At 31.3% G+C, this 19,703-nt stretch overlaps 1 protein-coding gene across 1 annotated transcript in view; it reads right to left on the reverse strand.

Annotated features, from left to right (window-relative positions):
• Positions 1 to 19,703, reverse strand: part of LOC118184662 (glutamate receptor ionotropic, NMDA 2B-like) — a 620,775-nt gene that overhangs the window by 234,837 nt on the left and 366,235 nt on the right. The window contains exon 3 of the mRNA XM_085824503.1: positions 12,689 to 14,221. Within this exon, the coding sequence (XP_085680629.1) occupies positions 12,689 to 13,225 (537 nt within the window). The 5' untranslated portion in view covers positions 13,226 to 14,221. The remainder of the gene's footprint in view (positions 1 to 12,688; positions 14,222 to 19,703) is intronic.

Here is a 19,703-nt window from a genome sequence, read left to right on the forward strand (position 1 = left end):
ATATTCCAGGAAAATGTGACTTTCTATCTTTTTTTTTCTTCTGTTGGTCTTTTTACTAATTTTTTTTTTCCTTGCCTGACTTCTGTTTTTCTTCAAAATGTGAATTTCTGAGGAGCTCCACAGAAATTTGAGATATCTGCCAGTATCCAAATAAAAAATACAACTGAAAGAAGTCTCACCAAAAATAAGTTCACACGAATAATAAGAATAAAATTTCATACATTCTAATACCAAATTTAAAATTTTGTATACTTTCTTGTTCTAAACAAATGCGAGATAGAAAACGAAAACAATATATCTTTGTGTTACTAGGATATGAGGTTTAAAGATTCTTTTCTGAATAATAAGGATAAAATTTATCGTCTTTCCCAAGATTTGGGAGATCTTTTGCAACCCGATTCTCATATTAGATGAACAAAAATTCAAATGATGATAAACGGCCGCATTTCTGAACCATTTCTCAAAGGAAAATATCCGTTATCCGTGTCGTCTTACATAACTCGTCATCCTTGAACGGGTAATTTCGCACGGGAAGCTTCAAAATCCAGGCTAATTTGGGAAAACTATATTTATCTTCACTAGAAATATGAGTTGCAAAATAACACCAAAACAATTTGTTAAATTTATGCGTCATAACTTGAAAAATTGGCATATCTGAATGAATAGTTTACCATTCTTAACATAAGAAATTTTACAAATTCCTCAGATGTAACTGATGCTAATATGAAAGAAATATAAACAAGACTCCAAATTCGAAGTGCGGTTATTATTTCAACTATTAAAATTCAGTTTATTAGTCCAAAGAGGCAATTTTCGTTTTTCATTAAACCAATTAAATTGATATTATACACCAAATATTATTTTCCTATATTATTTTAAAAGAAATTAAATAATGAAGAATCTGTTTGTATGTATGTCTCTCGCATTGTGATAAAATAACGGTACCTAGAGCCACCAAATTTTGAATAACGTAAACCTCTTGCGAATCTCTGTATTGGAAATTCTAAAGATATGCTCATTTTAAAATTATTTTGCGATATTGCTGTTGAACTGAATTTTATGGTTTAAGTGAGAAGAACACGATATTCAATAAATAAAGTGACAAAGTGTTAAAAAATCGCCTCTTTGAATGTAATTTAAAATCTGAAACCATTAAGATTTAATTTTTCTTTTGATTTTACACTTCTTTATATTAATTCTCTTGCTCTGTTTTGCACAGTGCAAATAAAATTCTTCTGCTTATCCTAGATAACAATTTACATACTATTTCATTTTAATTCCTTTTAACTGGCATTTCGATGATTTTTTTAATTAATAAATATAAAACTGATAATATCTACTACGGTCATATTTTCATAACGGTTTGTACGTTTTTACTGTAAATGGAATATTTTAAGAATTTTATTGTTTGCAAATATGAAATTTTTAAATAACTTTATTTAATATTATTTTTTCCTAAAATTTTATGACATTTTTAATGGTATCTTATATTAATAATAAATTTTTAAACAGTAAATTTCAAGCTAAATCACAGAAGTATGCAAATAGCATTCTGGAAATCACAAAAGTGTGCAAATAGCGTGTATTCTGACAATTAACCCTTTAAAAATTCTCTAGTAAGAAATTTGTTTAAAATCAGATAATCAAGGTATCTAGGATTGTATAATGTCATTGCACGTCTTCTTTCAGCATCAAACTAGGTATATTTATGTATATATGTTATTTAAATAACTTAGTTAAATGATTTCTGCAGGAAAATGTTTGAGAATGTTGTAAATTAATATGCAATATAAGTAAAATTAATATACAATTTTAACAATGTAAAATGTACATGTGCATTTGTGTCAAAATTCTGATATTATTACATGAATAAATTACTGATTAAATACTTTTGTGCATATTTGTAAATATTTTAACCCTTCACATTGAATTTTTGTAATATTATGTATTGATTTGCTTAGTTGTTTGTTTAATTTTTGCTTTTAGGATAACAGTTTTAGAGTTCATTTCGTATGTGGTTGAATTTGTGGCTACATGTTTTTAGATAAGTGTGTATGTGTGTGTGTGTGTGTGATTATGGCAAAGCCTCGAGGGCTATCTGCCTAAGGGGAGGGATGCCTTCGTGGAGGACTTTCTAAGGAAAACTGGCTCGTATACACGTTACACATGGGGAAAACCACGAAGATACCCATGCAGCCAGCCCGTTCGCGGGATTCGAACCTCGGACCGAACTACCAGTGTTCAGCGACTTTACCGCTCGGCAGCTGGTGGGCGGTTTTTAGATAAGTATTTCTTATATAGAATAGCAGTGATGATGAATTTTATATGCAATGCAGTGGCAATTATGAGTGCAACCACATTTAAATTGTAACAATAGCTGAAGCAGAATGCAAATACGTTCCTAATGGGCCTCGTCGGCAATTCTTGCCGCCCTGTTGGCGACATTTGCAATTTCTTGCCAACTTGGCAACTTTTTTAAGATTTAGAGAAAACACATTTTCAAAGTCCTACGACCGACACTTCCACTCGCTGCACAAATACGGCTTCAAGAGCTTTGGCGTCAGTCCTTAACCAGCTTTGAAATTAAGTAGTACATCCTACTAGTGATTTTGGAAACTGACGATATTTTTTGCGTACTAAGAAAGAATTACTGTTATAGAGCTGCTTTCAACTACTTACAATCGTTCATTTCTGTAGTAAATTTTCAGTTTTTTATAGCTTATCTAGGACAATAAGTTAAAGAGATATTAACGAACTCTTATCGGCAACAAAATAAACAAAATACATAAAATTTACGAAAACATAATAAATGTAAAGAAATTGCCCAGAGACTTACAAAAACCTTAATTCTGAAGAGCATAATTAAAATTCATTGGAAATTTGCAGACGAAGTTTATGCATTATTGAAATACAATCCAAAAGTTACTAACAGAAACAAAATTTATACGAACTTCTAAATAAACTGATCTGCTCAAAAAGAAGCAAAGCTAGCATAAATATTAAAGGGGAAATAAAGCCTTTATATATAAAGGTTTGTCTAAATTTTGCATCATAAATGACTTGACAAGTATAGAACATGAAATGGATGGCTGCAGCTGAAAACCCCAAGCTAAAAATTTCATGAACGGAAATATCGCAGCGAGAATAACCCGGAGAGGAAACATCGCGGGAAAATGATAATTAAGTAAATAATTTACTTAATTATTGTTTAAACAACATTTTTCATCTAATTTCACTTTAGACATTGTCCTACTCGATACATCATATATGAACTAATATATATATATATATTAATTCATATATGATATTATTATTGCTTCAGAAGTATTTTTATTATTGCCATACAATAAAACATGTGAAAACGTATATCATCTTTTTATTTTTTGTTGCATATTTATAGCTCATTCCCGTAATTAGAGTTTTTATGTACATCCTAATAAATACTCTAAAACAAGCACATTTAGTTTAGGGCCGAAAACCGAACGATTGGATGGCGATAAAAGTAAAGTATTCGAACAGAAATCTTTGGGTGACGTTACATTAAAGCAACGAAACTTCATAATTGTTTTTGGATGTCATGAAAACTAGTTGCATTTAAACTACATCAGCTAGATATGTTAGCGAAAGTGTTGCTGATTGGCGTGCTGATAAATAATATGTCCCTTCAACCAAAGAAAATGGCACAGTTTGAACGGTCTGTCTCTTTTATTCTACATAAATTAAATTAGATCCTACAATGAACCTGGCGAATTCTCGCACAGGCGTGAATAAATGCCAGCACAAAAGATGGGTGAAAGTAACCCTTTATTAAATTCTAAAGACAGGCACGATCTTCGTGCATTACAATGGCACCGTCAAATATGATGAAATTAAAAACGTAGAATATAATTCATGTCAAAATTCTAAAATAAGTAGTACTGATTACCACATAAGTTACGCCTAACAGGTTGACTCAAAAAAACATAACAGGTGTGATGATAATCCGAAATGGCCAAGCGACTTACTCGCGTAGCAGCGAAATAACAACAAAAAGTGCGCTGCCTAGCGGAAACGTGCTCTGAATAAACTCAGAGATTCACCCGTTTAATAAATAAATCTGCTTAATAAATACGCACATCACTTTACTTTAAATTTACATCCTGGCGGGAAAACATGAGCAAACACTGAGAAGATCAGTAAAGGTATCAAACTTAAAATAAATTTGTTATGCAAAATAAGGGAAACTCTACAAGTTCACAGATGGCAGACACAGCCGCACAGTTCCTTCTTATATCCCATACATGATGCTAAACAGGAGACAGCAAAATTTGAAAACAAATGAACTGACAATGCCACGATGTGTAATTATACAAAGTTTGTCTGTATAAAATAAAGAAATTGGGTTTAAATTACAAATTGGAAATCTGTAGACAACGGCGTGGGTAGCGACTTACTCGTTAAGAGAGCGATAAGAAGGTAGCCAAAAATGAAATAGAATAAAAAATTCTAAAATAATTTAAAGATGTAAAATATGTGCTTTTTGAATTAGATGCGAATTTATCTTGAAGGCATGTGTAGAAAAATCTTGGGCGCTAAGTACCAAAAACCATGAACAAATTAAACTCAAGTGATATAAGAATTATTGTAAGATAAATAATGAGATTCATCCTCTATGGCTGTCTGCCCAGTATGACAATCTAGCATTTTTAGAAATGGAACAATTAACGCATTAAATTGTCGCAAATATCAGAAATTTCTGTAATAGCAATAACGTAGGCCTATTGGAACAATTCAACGTTTTGCTCACAAGAGTTAACAGAGATCATCTCACTTCACTTATTATGTAAGCAGGAGTCTAAAATATTCCAGCATTTATATAATTAGTTGTTTAATTAGTTTATACAGTTTTATAGGAAATGAGATAAGGAACATCGAAGAAATACACAATTTATTCTCTGAAGGTAATTTCACAGAACATATTTTTTCATTGGCAAAAGAAATGAAGTATATTCTGACGGTGCAAAAACTGGAGATAAAAAAGGAGCTGTATTTATTGTCATTAAGTCATATTTCCTCAATATGCGGAGCATTTATATAATAAAAGAGTTAAGAAAATAATCTACTACGTAATACAGAATTCGATGAAAAGACAGATCGGAATACTATGCAGTGAAACTACAAGTAAAATCGAAAATTGTGAAAATTTTCAGTGGATATTAAACAACTAATATAGATGAAAAAGTCAGATTTAAAGATGCAGAGAATTAAGGTATAGCAGTTCAATAAGAAAAAGAGAAACAGAAAGTCATTTGAAGTAGAACCAAAAGTTTCACAGAGGATATTTTTAGTGGGCAAAAATAAGATACAGCGGGGCTACAAGTCAATTCCTTCTATCTTATCAATTTAGATATTTTTGAAAGAAATGAAAATTAAGTAAATGGTCAACAACGCAGATATTCTTTATTTTCATACAGAAACTCGTACGATTAGAGAGGAATATTTCAAAGGTGTGCAGAAGAAAAATTGATTTAATATTTAGCAATATTCAACCTATCAATAAAATAGACGTATACATCCAGATGTATTAAGAAATATACGTCAGAGTAATCATTTACTACACCACAAATCAATGTACCTTTAGTTATTCCCACTGCACATTAATAGTTAATTTACAAATTACACATGTTAGTTAATTTCTATTTAGTTAACTGTGAACTGATCATGGAAGAAGATTGAGGAAATTTCCTAACCGCTTGACCCAAATTGTAAAAAACGGAGGAAAATAAAGTTTAAGTGAATTCTTACTGAATTTCTACTAATTTTACATTAAGCGTAAGAATGTGCAACTATTTCCTTACACTGGGTGCTCCGGCTAACAGCGCCATTAGTAAAGATAATTCTCACGCAACTGAAAATTCTTTTTAATGTTCCAAAACGTATAATTATTAATTTGCAGAAATCAGGATGTGATTAAATAGCAGTTTCAGTCAAAATATTAAAAATGTTCCAAATAAGCATATTGTGTATTCAAATGAAGGAAATATACGGAATTATAAAAAAAAATCTAAAATCATTAAAATAAAAGTAATTACTCATTGCGGACATAATGACGCAAATAAAGTGTAATATTTTTCCAATATCTAGTTTTCGCTCTTGAGAAATGGTAAAAAAATACTGGAACAAATTACCTTTTTCTCCTAATATTATATCTAGGTTTCTAGGAAAACATAACTATGAGGAGCATAACTATAAGCACCCGCATAAGGTTTCCAAAAGCATTACATTTATTATGTTTTCGCTTTTATATAAATATGTCTCAAATTAATAATGATTTTTAATGTAACAGCTTTTAAACCAGAACACAAATTTTCAATATTTCTTGAATACTTATGCTATGTTAATAAAGCAAACTCATTCGCTAATAATAAAAATAAATTTTTAAGTATTAAAGTAAATTCATGCAATAATTATGCAAAGCTTAGCTCTGTTTAAGGTAAAATAAAAAGTGAAATCACTCTGGAAAAATGCGCTCAAATGAGATTGATTTGAAATGAGAATTCAACGTATTTAGACAGAATGAAGGAATAAACTTGCAATTCCGAAAACTCCAAACTTCTGTGCTAAAACACGTAATCTCCAGTGAATAAATATTTTATTCAAACACTAATAGTAATGATATAAAAAAGATTCGATATGTAGAATGTATTTCGCTAAAAAATCATTGAATTTTTTAATCTTCTGTGTGCTGTTCTACCTTAAAAGAAGCACAGCATAATTTGGGACAAATACATCCTTCTCACAAAATTTATACAAAATTCTTCAGGGTAAAAATACTTCACGTGTTTTGCTTAGCGCATTTTTTCACCCTTTTATTCTTTCTTTTTCCTTTTGAACAAAGAAAGATAAAAATGATTTGGAATGTGAATTGGTGTTTAAATGGATTCGGAGGTTTTTCTGACACCAAAACATGAATTTATCTTTAGAATTTCCCGATTCTAAAGCTTTTATGTTAATATCTAAAATATTTTTTGAATCCATTTTAAAAGTCTGAGCAAAAATTTTGCTTCCTTTGGGATTCAACGTGAATAGGGTTAAACACTTTTCTTTTCAGTGACATGACTTTCAGTGACAATTGCACACAGAGGAATAAATGGTTAAAATATGTAAGCTTCTCAGTATTTTCACAGCAGAAATCAAATACAGATTTGAAAGTTGCCTCGCAATGAAGAATATTTTTGACGCAATCAAATCATGCAATATTAAGATGTAAACTTCAGACGGTCAAATCCGCTGTATCGAATTTCAAGATTTTGACGGCATATGTTCGGTATTTGAAATAATTGGACATACAATGCAAGAATAACTATGCACGCGCATTCCCAAACACTCTCACACGTACCTTTTAAGGCATTTTCTTCCTCTTTTCCGCATGAGTTCGAAGTGTAACTGAAAGCACGCTTGACGTATATTCAGGAGGTCCGGAATTCGAATCCCGAAGAAGGCACTGCGAATTTCTTCGATATCCTGACACAAAAAATCCTAAGCTCTTTTATACAACGTCCTCCTACATACATGCATACAATTATAATTCATAAAATATACATAGATATATATTAAACTTACTTTGTTAAACTCTTGTTTAGCTGTGAATACATGTGTGCATGTGTTTGTTTGTTTTGAATTTTAACACTTGCTGTGAATTTCAGGTTTCTGTTTAAAGCTGATTGTAATTTAGGAAGAAAATTACAATACTTTTATTCTGTATTTGAGCTGTAATTTCGCAGAATGTTCATTGCATCTAGAACCTGTAGAAGTTTTTCATTCTTATGCTTTTCAGTGTAGAATCACTTGTGTAAGATCTCAAGGTTACACGCGCCTGGCGAAGCATTAGTAACATTTATTTCTCTGCCTATCACTCACTTCTTGTACAATTTCTCTTCGTGTCCATATTTGTTTTCAGTCTTCCCTTTCACCGATCGCAGGCGATTTAGACAAAATTCGAAATGGAAATCTGCCCGAATTTTCAAAGAGTATTTGATGTAAATTTTTTCTATACACAGAACACTTAAATAAAATAAAATATTTTTGAATTTATACTTACATTGTACGTTCCTTTTACTATTTAACATGCCATAGTTTTGTAAAAGCAAATTCGTTATAAGTGAGTGGGTTTGATTGCATGGGAATTGCGATCACAAATTATTGAAAAGCGCAGTGGTCGAAGTTCTGCTGCACTTGGTTTGACTAATGACTGTCTCGCAATTTCGCTAACATAAGTCAATGCGTATACTAGATTTGTAGTAATCTTCGCATCATTTTTTCTTAGCAGATGTTTGTTTATTGGCTTGCTAATAAAGAAAGAAATGTTTATTCGTAGCTTTGTCTAAGAAAACAAAGACAACATTGCTAGTGCTATATGGCTGAAGGAAAAGCTGCTTTCGAGAATGACTTTCTAAACAAACTGGTTCATATTTAAGCTAAGACAGGCAAGCGCACAAAAACATCTACATAGTCAGAAGCTCAAACTGACTGCATTCAATAGACCTTGGTCAATTTGCTAGTTTTCAACCAGTCTTAACTTTCATATTCCGATGAGACCCTCGACCGATAAGACCCGCGAATAAAATTCAGGACTCTACGCGATTGCTCTAGCTCATACAACCGCCTTTTCGTGAATGTACGCATGAATAAATATTAATAATCTTGGGCAGAAATTTTACTGTTTCATGCAATTTAAGTATCCCGAAGCACAATATGTTCTTTTTGTAGAGAAACTTATCCGTCTTATTAAGTTTCTCGAATGTCAATTACTTCTTCTGCAGACAAACGTTTCAAATGAAATTAATTTATGTTGAAAGGTATTTGATGTGTTTAAATTTTGTTCCGGGATATGCGAATTCTTTTATTATTCATTAAGCAACCAAAATACTGTAAGATTTGCAATAATTCCATAATACACAAATTACTGCACGCATAGAGTTAGTAAATGATATGTGTATGCATCGGGTTTACAATGATTTTTTAACGGAAAAAGTGTAATTTTATTTTATAAATTGGTTCTCTAAAAAAGATCGCGAAATATCTGGAGAAAAATTCCGATAAGACCCTCGACTGAAACATTTAATTATTAATATCTCGAACGATTTTGTTTTACTTTTTTCTCATAAATCTGAACATAGAATTTTTATTTTTGGCCTCCCTAGATGATTTTTGCAGGTTGCATAAAATTTAAAACTATGCAATTATTGCTAAAGATGGTATATGACAAAAACAGTCTTTGTTGAAAGCACATTTTTACAAGTGTATTAGATTTAAATCATTGACCATTCAGTCATTTAAGATATATTTAGAGCTTCAGGTTAAAGTTAATAAATAGTAACTTGTATGCAGATCCAAAAACGATCCTTAATTGAAATGTTTGCATGATGAAACTTCTAGTTATCTGATTTTGTACAAAGGAAAGAACATATAATAGAAACTCAAGTGTTATTGTGACAGATAGGCTAATGCAACTTTTACTTCCCACTTCTACGAAGAATGCATTTATGAAGAATTTTATAAAGAGCTAGTTTCACAATTGCAGTCACGCAGATTTTGAAGCCAAAATTTAAAATATGTGTTATACGTTTCAGCGGACTTGACATAAAATAAATCATGAAACATAAATTCATCAATTGAAATAACATTTACATATAAATTTTGTTTCTTTATTTCAGTTTTTTTTCTTGAAAAAATGTTTTGATGAAACCTTAGTTTCTTAATGTCATATATGAACTTCCAAATGAAGGCAACTGACGTACGGCAGTAGCGATTGGTAAAAATATCAGAATTAAACAAAAATATGCGACTAAAGTATATCTTAAGCTATCTTCAGACTCCCTTAATCTGAAAAGCATGTTTTAAATAAATGCAAGAAAGCAATGAAGCAAACATTTTCGTGGGAAATAAATTTATTCACAAGCTCTTCTATATCCCAACAAAAGCTTTTTTTTTTAACAAAATCTTCCTCAAATTTTCTTTTCTTCATTCCAAATGCAGTTTTCTTGGTTTCTTCTAATACACAACTTCCGAAAATCATTTAGTATCTCCGAACTTCTTAAGAAGAGGCAATTTCAGTTTTTTGTCCTTAAATTTAATTTTAGTTTATCTTTTTCTTATATAAGAGAGTCTGATATTTAATAATTTTGAAAACACAATTTTAACTTAAGCTAGCATTAAACTGTGTTTTCAGAATTATAAATTCAATCTTCTGATGAAGTATTAAAACACGCTGCATGAATAAAGCTTATATGTTTAGATTCGGCATATCATTAATTATTTCTTCCGCATGGTGTTCTAATATTAAATTAAGATTTCCGACAAAGTTTTGCTTGTTGATTAATGGTCTTATTTTACAAGGAAGATAAAACTTCGTTTAGTGTAAAAAGCTTAACCTGAATATCTTAGATACAAAATTCTATGCTTTCATGATTTAATCTATGTCGTTATCTACTAGCTTTCAAGTGGCTACCTGTTAAAAAAACGTAGCTAAGTAATTAATATGCAGTTAAGTATAAGATACAGAAAAAATAAGGCTTGGAATATTATTATTAATCGTGATTAATACAAGGTCCAGAAAGTTAAAAGCCAAATAAGATGATGATAAATCAAGCCATTTTGAAACAAAATCTTCACTGAATTTTGAATTATATTTGAAACATTTGAAAACTGATAGATATTCTGTGAACGATAGATTCTTGTTGCAGTGATTACTATTTAGCTCAAAGATATCTTTTAACATTTATTGTTTACATTATTTAATTAACCCTTTCCTCTGAACTTCCACCCATTTATCAGACGTATATTTAATGAGGCAAAGAATTATTTGTATTGTAAAACTGTTGAAGATTTAGTATCAATTTTAGTTCAAATTATAACAAAATTTATTCTGAAGTGAGCAAAAATGTAGCATTTTAGATGTGCGACTGAAGTAACTTCTACAACTTCTGCTCTTAGTATCTTTCAACAAACTTGATACATAATTTGGATTCTGTTCGATGCAAAATCCTAATGAATCTCGATGTTATATGATAATTTAGCTAAAACTATTTGAATTACATCAAAAACAATTTAAAATTCATTACATAATATTCAGTATGTTTTAGAGCACATATTATATACACTTGTGTACCATTGGAAGCTCCGATTACACCAAAGAAACGAACCAAAAATACGTAACCCTCTGAGCGCTCTGACCGGCTTTATCCGTTTAGGAGATTTTTGGTCACTTGTTATATATTAGCTTATAATTTAAATATTTTGCTTTCTTACTTTCATCAATAATATAAATGCCATCTTGATGAATGTAAGTTTATTAAAAGAGAGGAAAAAATAGGTAAATATACACATTTTGCTAAAAAAGGCTCTTTTAGTACAGGTCTTCATGGCAGATCCAAAAACCCGGCCTGCTTAATATCTTAAATGCATGGAAGTTTATAAAATTGAAGAAATTTCTTTAGTTTATAATATATAAAGCAGTTAAATAGAGATTTAAAAAGTATTTTTAATATATTGCTCAATATTAGAAGCATTGGTTTCGTATAAAATAAGCATACATTGGACAAAGAAAGAATATATTTTTTAAGGTTTCAGTTTCCGTTATGTTTTTATTCCCTTCCGAAAATTCCTGCATTGTTAGATACAAAAATGTAATTGAATGAATATTTATGTTACGATTTGCAAGTAAATATTTGCATAAATATCTAAACTGCATAAAACATTTCTGCATATATATATTTGTATATGTGTGCATATATACACATTATATTGAAAAATGTTCACCACTTCCTGAAACGCCTTTAAAACAATAATTTAAGAAATCAACGCTTTGATTATGTTTACAGTGAAATTATTGGTATCTAATTGTCTAAGTCACAGGTTCCAAAATTATGGAACACAAATTTTCTCAAATTTTATGTTTAATGAATAGCGTCCCTAATCAGTTACACTAGTTAAAAGAATTCATGTCTATTAAAGAGATGTAAGTGAAAGCAATGAGAAAAACTTTTTTGTAATATCAATTCATATTACTTTTCTTATTTTTCCCATTTAGGATTTTTCTCTCCCGTTAAATACAAATAAATAGTTGCGTAATTGTTTTAATTGCAAGATTATCCACATAAATCTTTATCTAAACATTTAGGCTGCTTAAAATATTTACGTTCGCGAACATAGAATATATGATAAAAATATTTGCAGAGTTATTGATTTTTTTCTGCAAAGCCTTCTATGATATAACATATTTCCCTTGCTTACTAAAAATTTTCATTTAGTTAAAAAATTCAGCAAACATAAATTATCTCGTGTGAAGCATACAATATATCAACCCCGTCTTGATACAAACAAACTATGGACATTTTTCTGAAGCTATTTAGTGTTTATACATCAAGCAGGATGTGAGTTATATACAGTTTTCCATTTTAAATAAAAATTTAATTTTCCGTGACATATAAGTTTTTTTTTTTTTTTTTTTTTTTTTTTTTCTTTTTTCAAAGAATGGCGAAACTTATGTTTCAAGCCTTGAAACTGCATTTTAATGAACTAAAAGAGAAGTAAATTTTTCTTTCTTTAGAAATTTTCTCTTAACATTTAACACACACATTTATTGCAGAAACGTGGGATTATAAACCATTTTAAATTACTATACAATACGAAATTTGAAAGAACTTACCTTTTCTAAGCCTACATTGTCCACATTCCAGCCTATAACAGGTAAACCCAGGTAACCTGTTAGTTGAAGTAAATATTGTACAGATGCAGCATTTCCTTGGTATATTTCATTGTTAGTCAGATATATAACTGTAATAACATTATGCGCTAAAAGGTTCTTACAAAGTGTGTTCAAAATATCCATTGGACTAGCTTCGAGATTCATCATCATCCATGGCCCACGGCCTATCCTGAAATGTTTCGTAAAGGTGAAGTCATAAAGTTTGATTTTATTGTTATTTATGCTGTCAACGGTGTCTGAAATCCTTTTAAAGAACATCCTCTGAAGGGAAAGCAAGTTGGATTTAGGGATGATTGCTCCAAGGTAGACATTCGGTATGCGTGGACCGGCCGGAGGATTTTCTTGCCAAACAGACTCGTCGAACTGTTTAGATTCGAACATTGAAGTCATCGAGTTCTGGCTCGAAGGGCCAATCAAAGTTATTATTATTACAATAAAAATGGATAGATGTAGGTGGATCATCCTAGCAGCACTCATAATAGTTTAAAATCACGTACATACAACAAAGTAATCACAACAAGATTTGGATATCAAGGAGAATGATTTTACAAATATAGCTGCCATGAAGGGACACACTTGAGACTTAACGTCATATTTGGCACGTCACCTCTACATGTAGTGACAAAACGTAGGAACATTTATACATAAGTACTAATATCATAGTTCTTAAGTCACACATATTGCTAATACAGTTATGTAGTATGTCATTACATTATATTTTCACAAAATTGTAAACATGAATTCTTGTACTTTTTGTGTACTCCAGGTTTTCAATAAACAGTTAAAAAATAGCACTAAGTTTAAAACTAACTTTCATGTATTGCTAAAATGCCTTGGTTTATTCAAAAGGCAGAAATATTAACACATGATAGTGAAATTATTATCACTGTAAAATATAGCTCAAAATCCAAAACTATGGAGAGATATTCTGAGGTTAGCACTTCTATAACTAATAAAAAGAATAATAACTTATCTTTCCAGCTACAGAGTGAGCAAAATCTTTACGTATTTAAAAGCTTATAGAGGGCTTAATTTTGTTACGATTTAAATAAGACACAGGTGAATGAGAAGTTGCTTTCAAATCCAGTAAAAAATTAGAAGTATCTTTTTCATCCTTCTTAATTTTTCTAATCAAAATTTTCATATTCATTCAATATTCTTAACTTCCTTGTAATAAAGTAAAAAGTCGCCAAATCTTGCTCAAGTTTAATCAGGAAAAACAAAAACATTCCATTTATTTCTTCTTCTATTGCCCTTCTTTATGGATAATTTGTTATACTTTTAGCAGCAGCACTTCAAGAAAAGTAGCATTCCTTTTTTAATGTCCTATTCCTCTGTATTCAGGAAACATAAGAGTAACAGATTTCAAATACGTAGAAAAATTTCTTGTCCTCTTCCAATTGCCTTCTCTTAACATTCTAAATGTTTTTTGAACCATATTTAAAAAATTTGCTTGTGATGTTCATCGTCATTCTGAAAATAAGAAACAAAGAATTATTACAATATAGTCATGAAACTATTAGGCAAAAGAATACATTGCATATGTTTTAAAAATTTAGAAAAAATAATAATAATACATAAAATATGATAGAAATATAATGTAAAATTCGAGATTTAAAAAAAAACAGAGTATAACATATTTCCTTACTCAAATATTAATACGATAAAAATAGTTAAGAAATATTGCCATACATTTATAACTCTGACCAACAAATGATTTGTCACAGAATAATTATTTGTTGTGTATTTGAGCATGGTAATTCCCAATATGTACCTTAAATTTTAACATCACTTTCAGGTGTCAAGTGACATCATTTCTTGATATCAATGAGAACGTGCAAATATTTCTTAAGATATAAGTGATTATGTAAAAACTTATGTTAATGATAAAAATTTAGAAATGCTTTTAGTTGTGTTTAGTCATCCATTTTCTAATTTTGTTTCAGAATTTTAATCTCTGCTTCGCATTTCAATTAAGATTATCTACAAATCAAGTTACACGTGTTAGCAACTCAAATGAGCGTCATTATTCCACGCTTTCAATTAGAGTGATTCCAAAATCCTTTCATAAAAGAATGACGTGCCATAAAAGCAGAATATTTGCAAGGATTTAAAAATAATAATGATTCTTATGAGTTTCAAATGAGCTATACTTACTTGTTTCATTCTCGAACATTATAACTAGACATATAAGGATTTATTTAGTTTCACTAACCAGTTATTTTAAGTTAATTACATTTACTGCCTTTCTCGCTTTCCCTTTTTCTCCTTTATTCCGTGTTTCTAGTTCGTTCGCATTCAGATGAGGTTGAAAGATACAGTATTTAAAGGAAGGGTTTGGATTGTATTGAGCGTCTTCCGCCTGCTGAACGCTAAGTTAATGGTTGAAGTTATGGACAGCAGTTTGCCTGAGGCGTTTTGTTGTGTTCTCCATTAGGCTTGTCTCACTGATATTAGGTCTGAGCCAACTTTTGCGCAATTCTATATTGTCTAAACTTTGTTCTGTAATTATTCAGACAGTATGTCCACTGTTCTGGCAGTCTTAAATCATAATCGCTCCTCTCTGCTCGTTCTCAACATACAGCATCTTCTGCAAAGCATTCCCATAAACACATATACCTGGTATTGGTTAGAGCACACTTAGGTCTGATAGGCAATGAAACAGCTAACAAACTTGCCAAAGAGGCAACTAGCAACATAAACGCAAAGGAAATTAATATTTCGGTACCTCCCTCTTAAGCCGCTCTGAAATGGCAACAAGAATTGGACGGAGACGTACATACGATTTCTTCCCAAAAGTTTGTAGAGAACTTAGGTTATTTTTGAAACAGGAAGAAGTGAAGAATGAGCAACGCCTTTGCCCGGAATCGAACCACGGATCTCTGGAATACACGCCCAACTTGTAGACCACCACACCCCGAAGACATGCCAAGAAGACGGGAGAAATACCTTATATATTCTTCCTTTTCAAAGGGCGACTGGGGTGTTTAGGGAAACCAATCGCCAAATCCTGGGTGAGGAGAATCATCATCCAACACCCTTCTAGTTTCCCTGCACCCTTCTAGTTCCGTCGCTGTAGAGACATTAGATTATTTTTGAAACAGGAAGAAGTGAAAAATGAGCAACGCTTCGCCGGGAATTGAACCACGAACCTCTGGAATACACGCTCAGCGTGCAGATCGCCAGACCACGAAGGCATGCCAAGAAGGCAGGAGAAATAACTTGTAAGTTAACTTTCAAAGACAGGTGTCCGTCTTACGAATCACCAGCTTTGTCACGGATCACGGACCCTTTCCTGTTTATTTTTTACGCTTTGGCATTTCCAAAACTGCAACGTGCATCTGTGGAGCAGAAGGCTATGTCTATCAATGCCTTCTCACCAACACCACTAACCTACGTCACTGCTTCAGTAGTGTTGAGACTCACAGATGCTTTATTACACTAAATCGTGTGACTGGGCATAACATATGTCAGACTATCATAACGATTGTGGCCCTGGGACAGGACATCTACCAAGTTATATAAGACCTCCCTCTAGACCGCCCCTTTTTCACTGCACTACTTATTTAATATTGTACTACATTTTCATTGCACTATTTATTTATTTTATTAGGTATTTACTACTTATATACTTTTACACTGCACTACTAATTCCTTGTATTTCTTTTACTCTTTATGTTCTCTGGCATTGCAATGCAATATGTTTCTTGCACCCTCTGTTCCCAAAACTGTCTCCATTGTACAGCGACCTAGCCCCTGTAAAACCATGTTTCTCACTAAAGCCTTAAATTCTTTAAGAAGCACTGGATAGTGGAGGACGAAGGGCCTGCACATGCTTAACCTCTGGTAGACGCCAGGTGCCTCCGTTTTCCATCATCTGTGAAGCCTTACTTACGATTACTACTTACGATTTACTTTGTTAAGTTAAATTGTTTACTTTTGAGTTACGCCATAACTGCTGGCTAGTTCTGTAAGCATGATCAGTCCCTTCTGTTAAATAACTAATGTTAATAAAAGGTTCTTTTACATCCTTTTCAAGCCACGGATGTAAGTTTCAAGGCATAGCGCTAATTAACTTAAATCTTCTAGAGTGTCTACTGTATTTTACTAGAGTGTCTACTTTCTGACCTCCAGAATGTTACCAAAGAGGGTGAGACTCTACAGAAGTATAACACCCCTAAACAGTTATCGAGATGAGCATCACGCGTGTTTAATTTCGTTAGGTAAAGATTAAGTTAAAGTATGGGGGACACCAGCGATGTACCATAGGTCAACTGGTAATGCCTTCCCATACTAACTCTTCGGGAAAAAAAGGGGGGCGTAATTGCAAGTTTTATAAGAATTTGCATAGACTGAAGCTTTTCAAAAGGTCTAGAGTTTGCATATTATGGTACATCGTGCAATTCCAAAGTATGCCCCGCATCCAGTATTTATTAAAAATAATGGTGTAGGGCATAAGTAGATTACAAAATAGTCGGAAAACAATTTGAGATTCACAAGGTAAATTGAACATCGGATTTGGTGCAACAAAAATAGGAGATAAACATAATTAATAAACAAATAAACAGAATGAGATAATTATAATTAGTACTGGCAACACAATGTTAAAATGAATTGTTATAATAATGCTAAAGAGGTGGGTGTCCATGGCTTATTTCAGATATATTGGTTTATTGCAGTTCATGAGCGGAGCCATTTCATCCATAATCGCAGCATGTACAAGTTTACTAAGTTTAAACTGTATGTTCACTTACATTTGACAGAGATCTAGACCGTAGGAAGAACGTCGTTGCATAATTTTATGAAACTTTGGATATTGATGTTTATCTTTAATTAAAAACCTTTGGAATGCCAGGAGGTCAGTTCTTGGGGATTTTGTGTGAATATCCTCAGTTAAGGGGCATGAGAAAGTGTAATGATCAGGAGTTCCCTGTTCCCCACATATGCAGATCTACCCACTATCTATCACAACATTAAGTAAATGCTTATGAGGAGCTTCTTAAGGCTATGAATACAAATTAAATAAATTTCCAGTTTTTGAGAAGTGAGTTTTCGAATCTACTTGAAATAAATTCAAAGATTATATTTTTGTTGAATCCCAATTTAGAAGTCTATTTCTGAATGAAGAACTTAAACTGCAGTGTATTCCAAATGATAAGACTGCCTAGCAATCTTGCAAGAATGTTTGAAACATTTCCTTAGAAAATGGGAGCGCGGAACTGTAAAGGTAATGATATATCTTGTGATGACATGAAGTCATGGGGTGCAATGTCTGTAAAACTTTCCCTTATGTATTTCCGCTTAGACTCCTTTCCCATCAATCTCATATTATGAAAGATGTGCATGGTACTATTGCTAGGAAATTCGCGATATTGAGGAAAGGTATCATACTGGAGTTTATTATGCTTTCTGACTTCTGCTTGACTTTTAAGAGAAATATCCATCATATGCTATTTCGATGCATAAATATATTTATGTATACCCTAACTATTTATCACCAGGAATTCTCATAGACTAGAAAAATTTCCGAATGAGTAATTAAGTTCAATAATAGAAATACAGTTTGATTAACTTACATTTTAAACGAAACAAATTGTTAGACAGCGTAATCATATTTTTCTTTATTTATGGCGAGAGACATATGTAAAAGAAATTTGACAATATTTTAAATATTAAATGGTGAAAAATAACAAGTTAAAAAACTAACTTTTTTGTGGCGTTGTGTAGTTTTATTCTTAATGAACTAATTGTGCTGCATTTGCACTATTGTGCAAGTAAAGCAATTCAAGTAAAATAAATTTCGTTTTACAGCTATAGAAATTCAAGGTATAAAACATGTTTGTCGGTGCTCCGAATAGCTCAGATCAAAAACTGAAAGACTGATGTTATAATAAAAAACAAAAATGATGAACATTTCTCAATCTTTGAAATGATTTCAGTGTTCAGAGTTTTACGTTTTGTTGTGTTTGTTGAAAATACGAACAGCTTAATAGTATTTATGATGCAGTAGCAATCATATGAAATAACGATTGGTTGAACTTAAAAAAATTATATTTTTGCAATTAATATATTTATGAATATTCATTGGGCAGTGTATTTATAAATCATAAAGAAATTGTCACTGCGTGTAGGTTTGTAATTCTTTCTATAAGATATGGTTACAACCATTAGTTTGCACGTTGTCAATTTTCGAAAAAGCAGCTAAGTAATGTTACACCTATCATATGTCATGTGACTTTTGTATTCTATAAAGATATGAACATACTATTATTAGAATCATCCGTAAATACAATTTTTAACAGTTACAGACAATAGCTTAATTTCTCTAAATTAAAGCAAGATAAATTTTATTTCACATACTTAATTATTTATATTATTATTCAAATAAAAATTCCTTGAATTTGAAATTAAAATAATTAGCAAAAAATTTCTTGAAGTTAATAAACAATTTCTTAATAAATTTGATGATTAAAAAATGAATTATGTTTATTTAGAAAATGAACGAATACGCATGTACTTCGGTGCTGATATATCTTGGTGAACGTATTATGTAAAGCTGACTCCTTGGGAAAGATAGAACAGTTAACAATTTGAGGAAGGAGAGAATAAGAAGACTTCGTAAGATGAGCGTAGATTTTTTTATAAAAGCTGCAGTTCTTTTTCCTCTTCCTTATAAACATCTTTGGTTTCTACTACTTACTATTAGTAAAACTTTTGTTTCTGCTGTTGCTTCTACTGATGTTTTTCTATTTTTTTAAGGACTATTTCTTAAATGGCCTTTTGACGTTCAGACTTCAAATGAGACCTTTAGACTTTTTACCTTTAGACAATTTTACCTTTAAACTTCATATGAGACTTGTTAAAGGACATTATAAAATTATCCTTCCTTAAGTATCACTATAGGAAAGCAGGGTTAGAAAATTATTTTTTCTTCCGTACATTTCACATGAGCGGA

The sequence above is a fragment of the Stegodyphus dumicola genome, chromosome 9 (genome assembly GCF_044657685.1).
Source record: "Stegodyphus dumicola isolate Sdum_Otavi_A_Nest chromosome 9, ASM4465768v1".
Lineage (NCBI taxonomy): Eukaryota > Metazoa > Arthropoda > Arachnida > Araneae > Eresidae > Stegodyphus > Stegodyphus dumicola.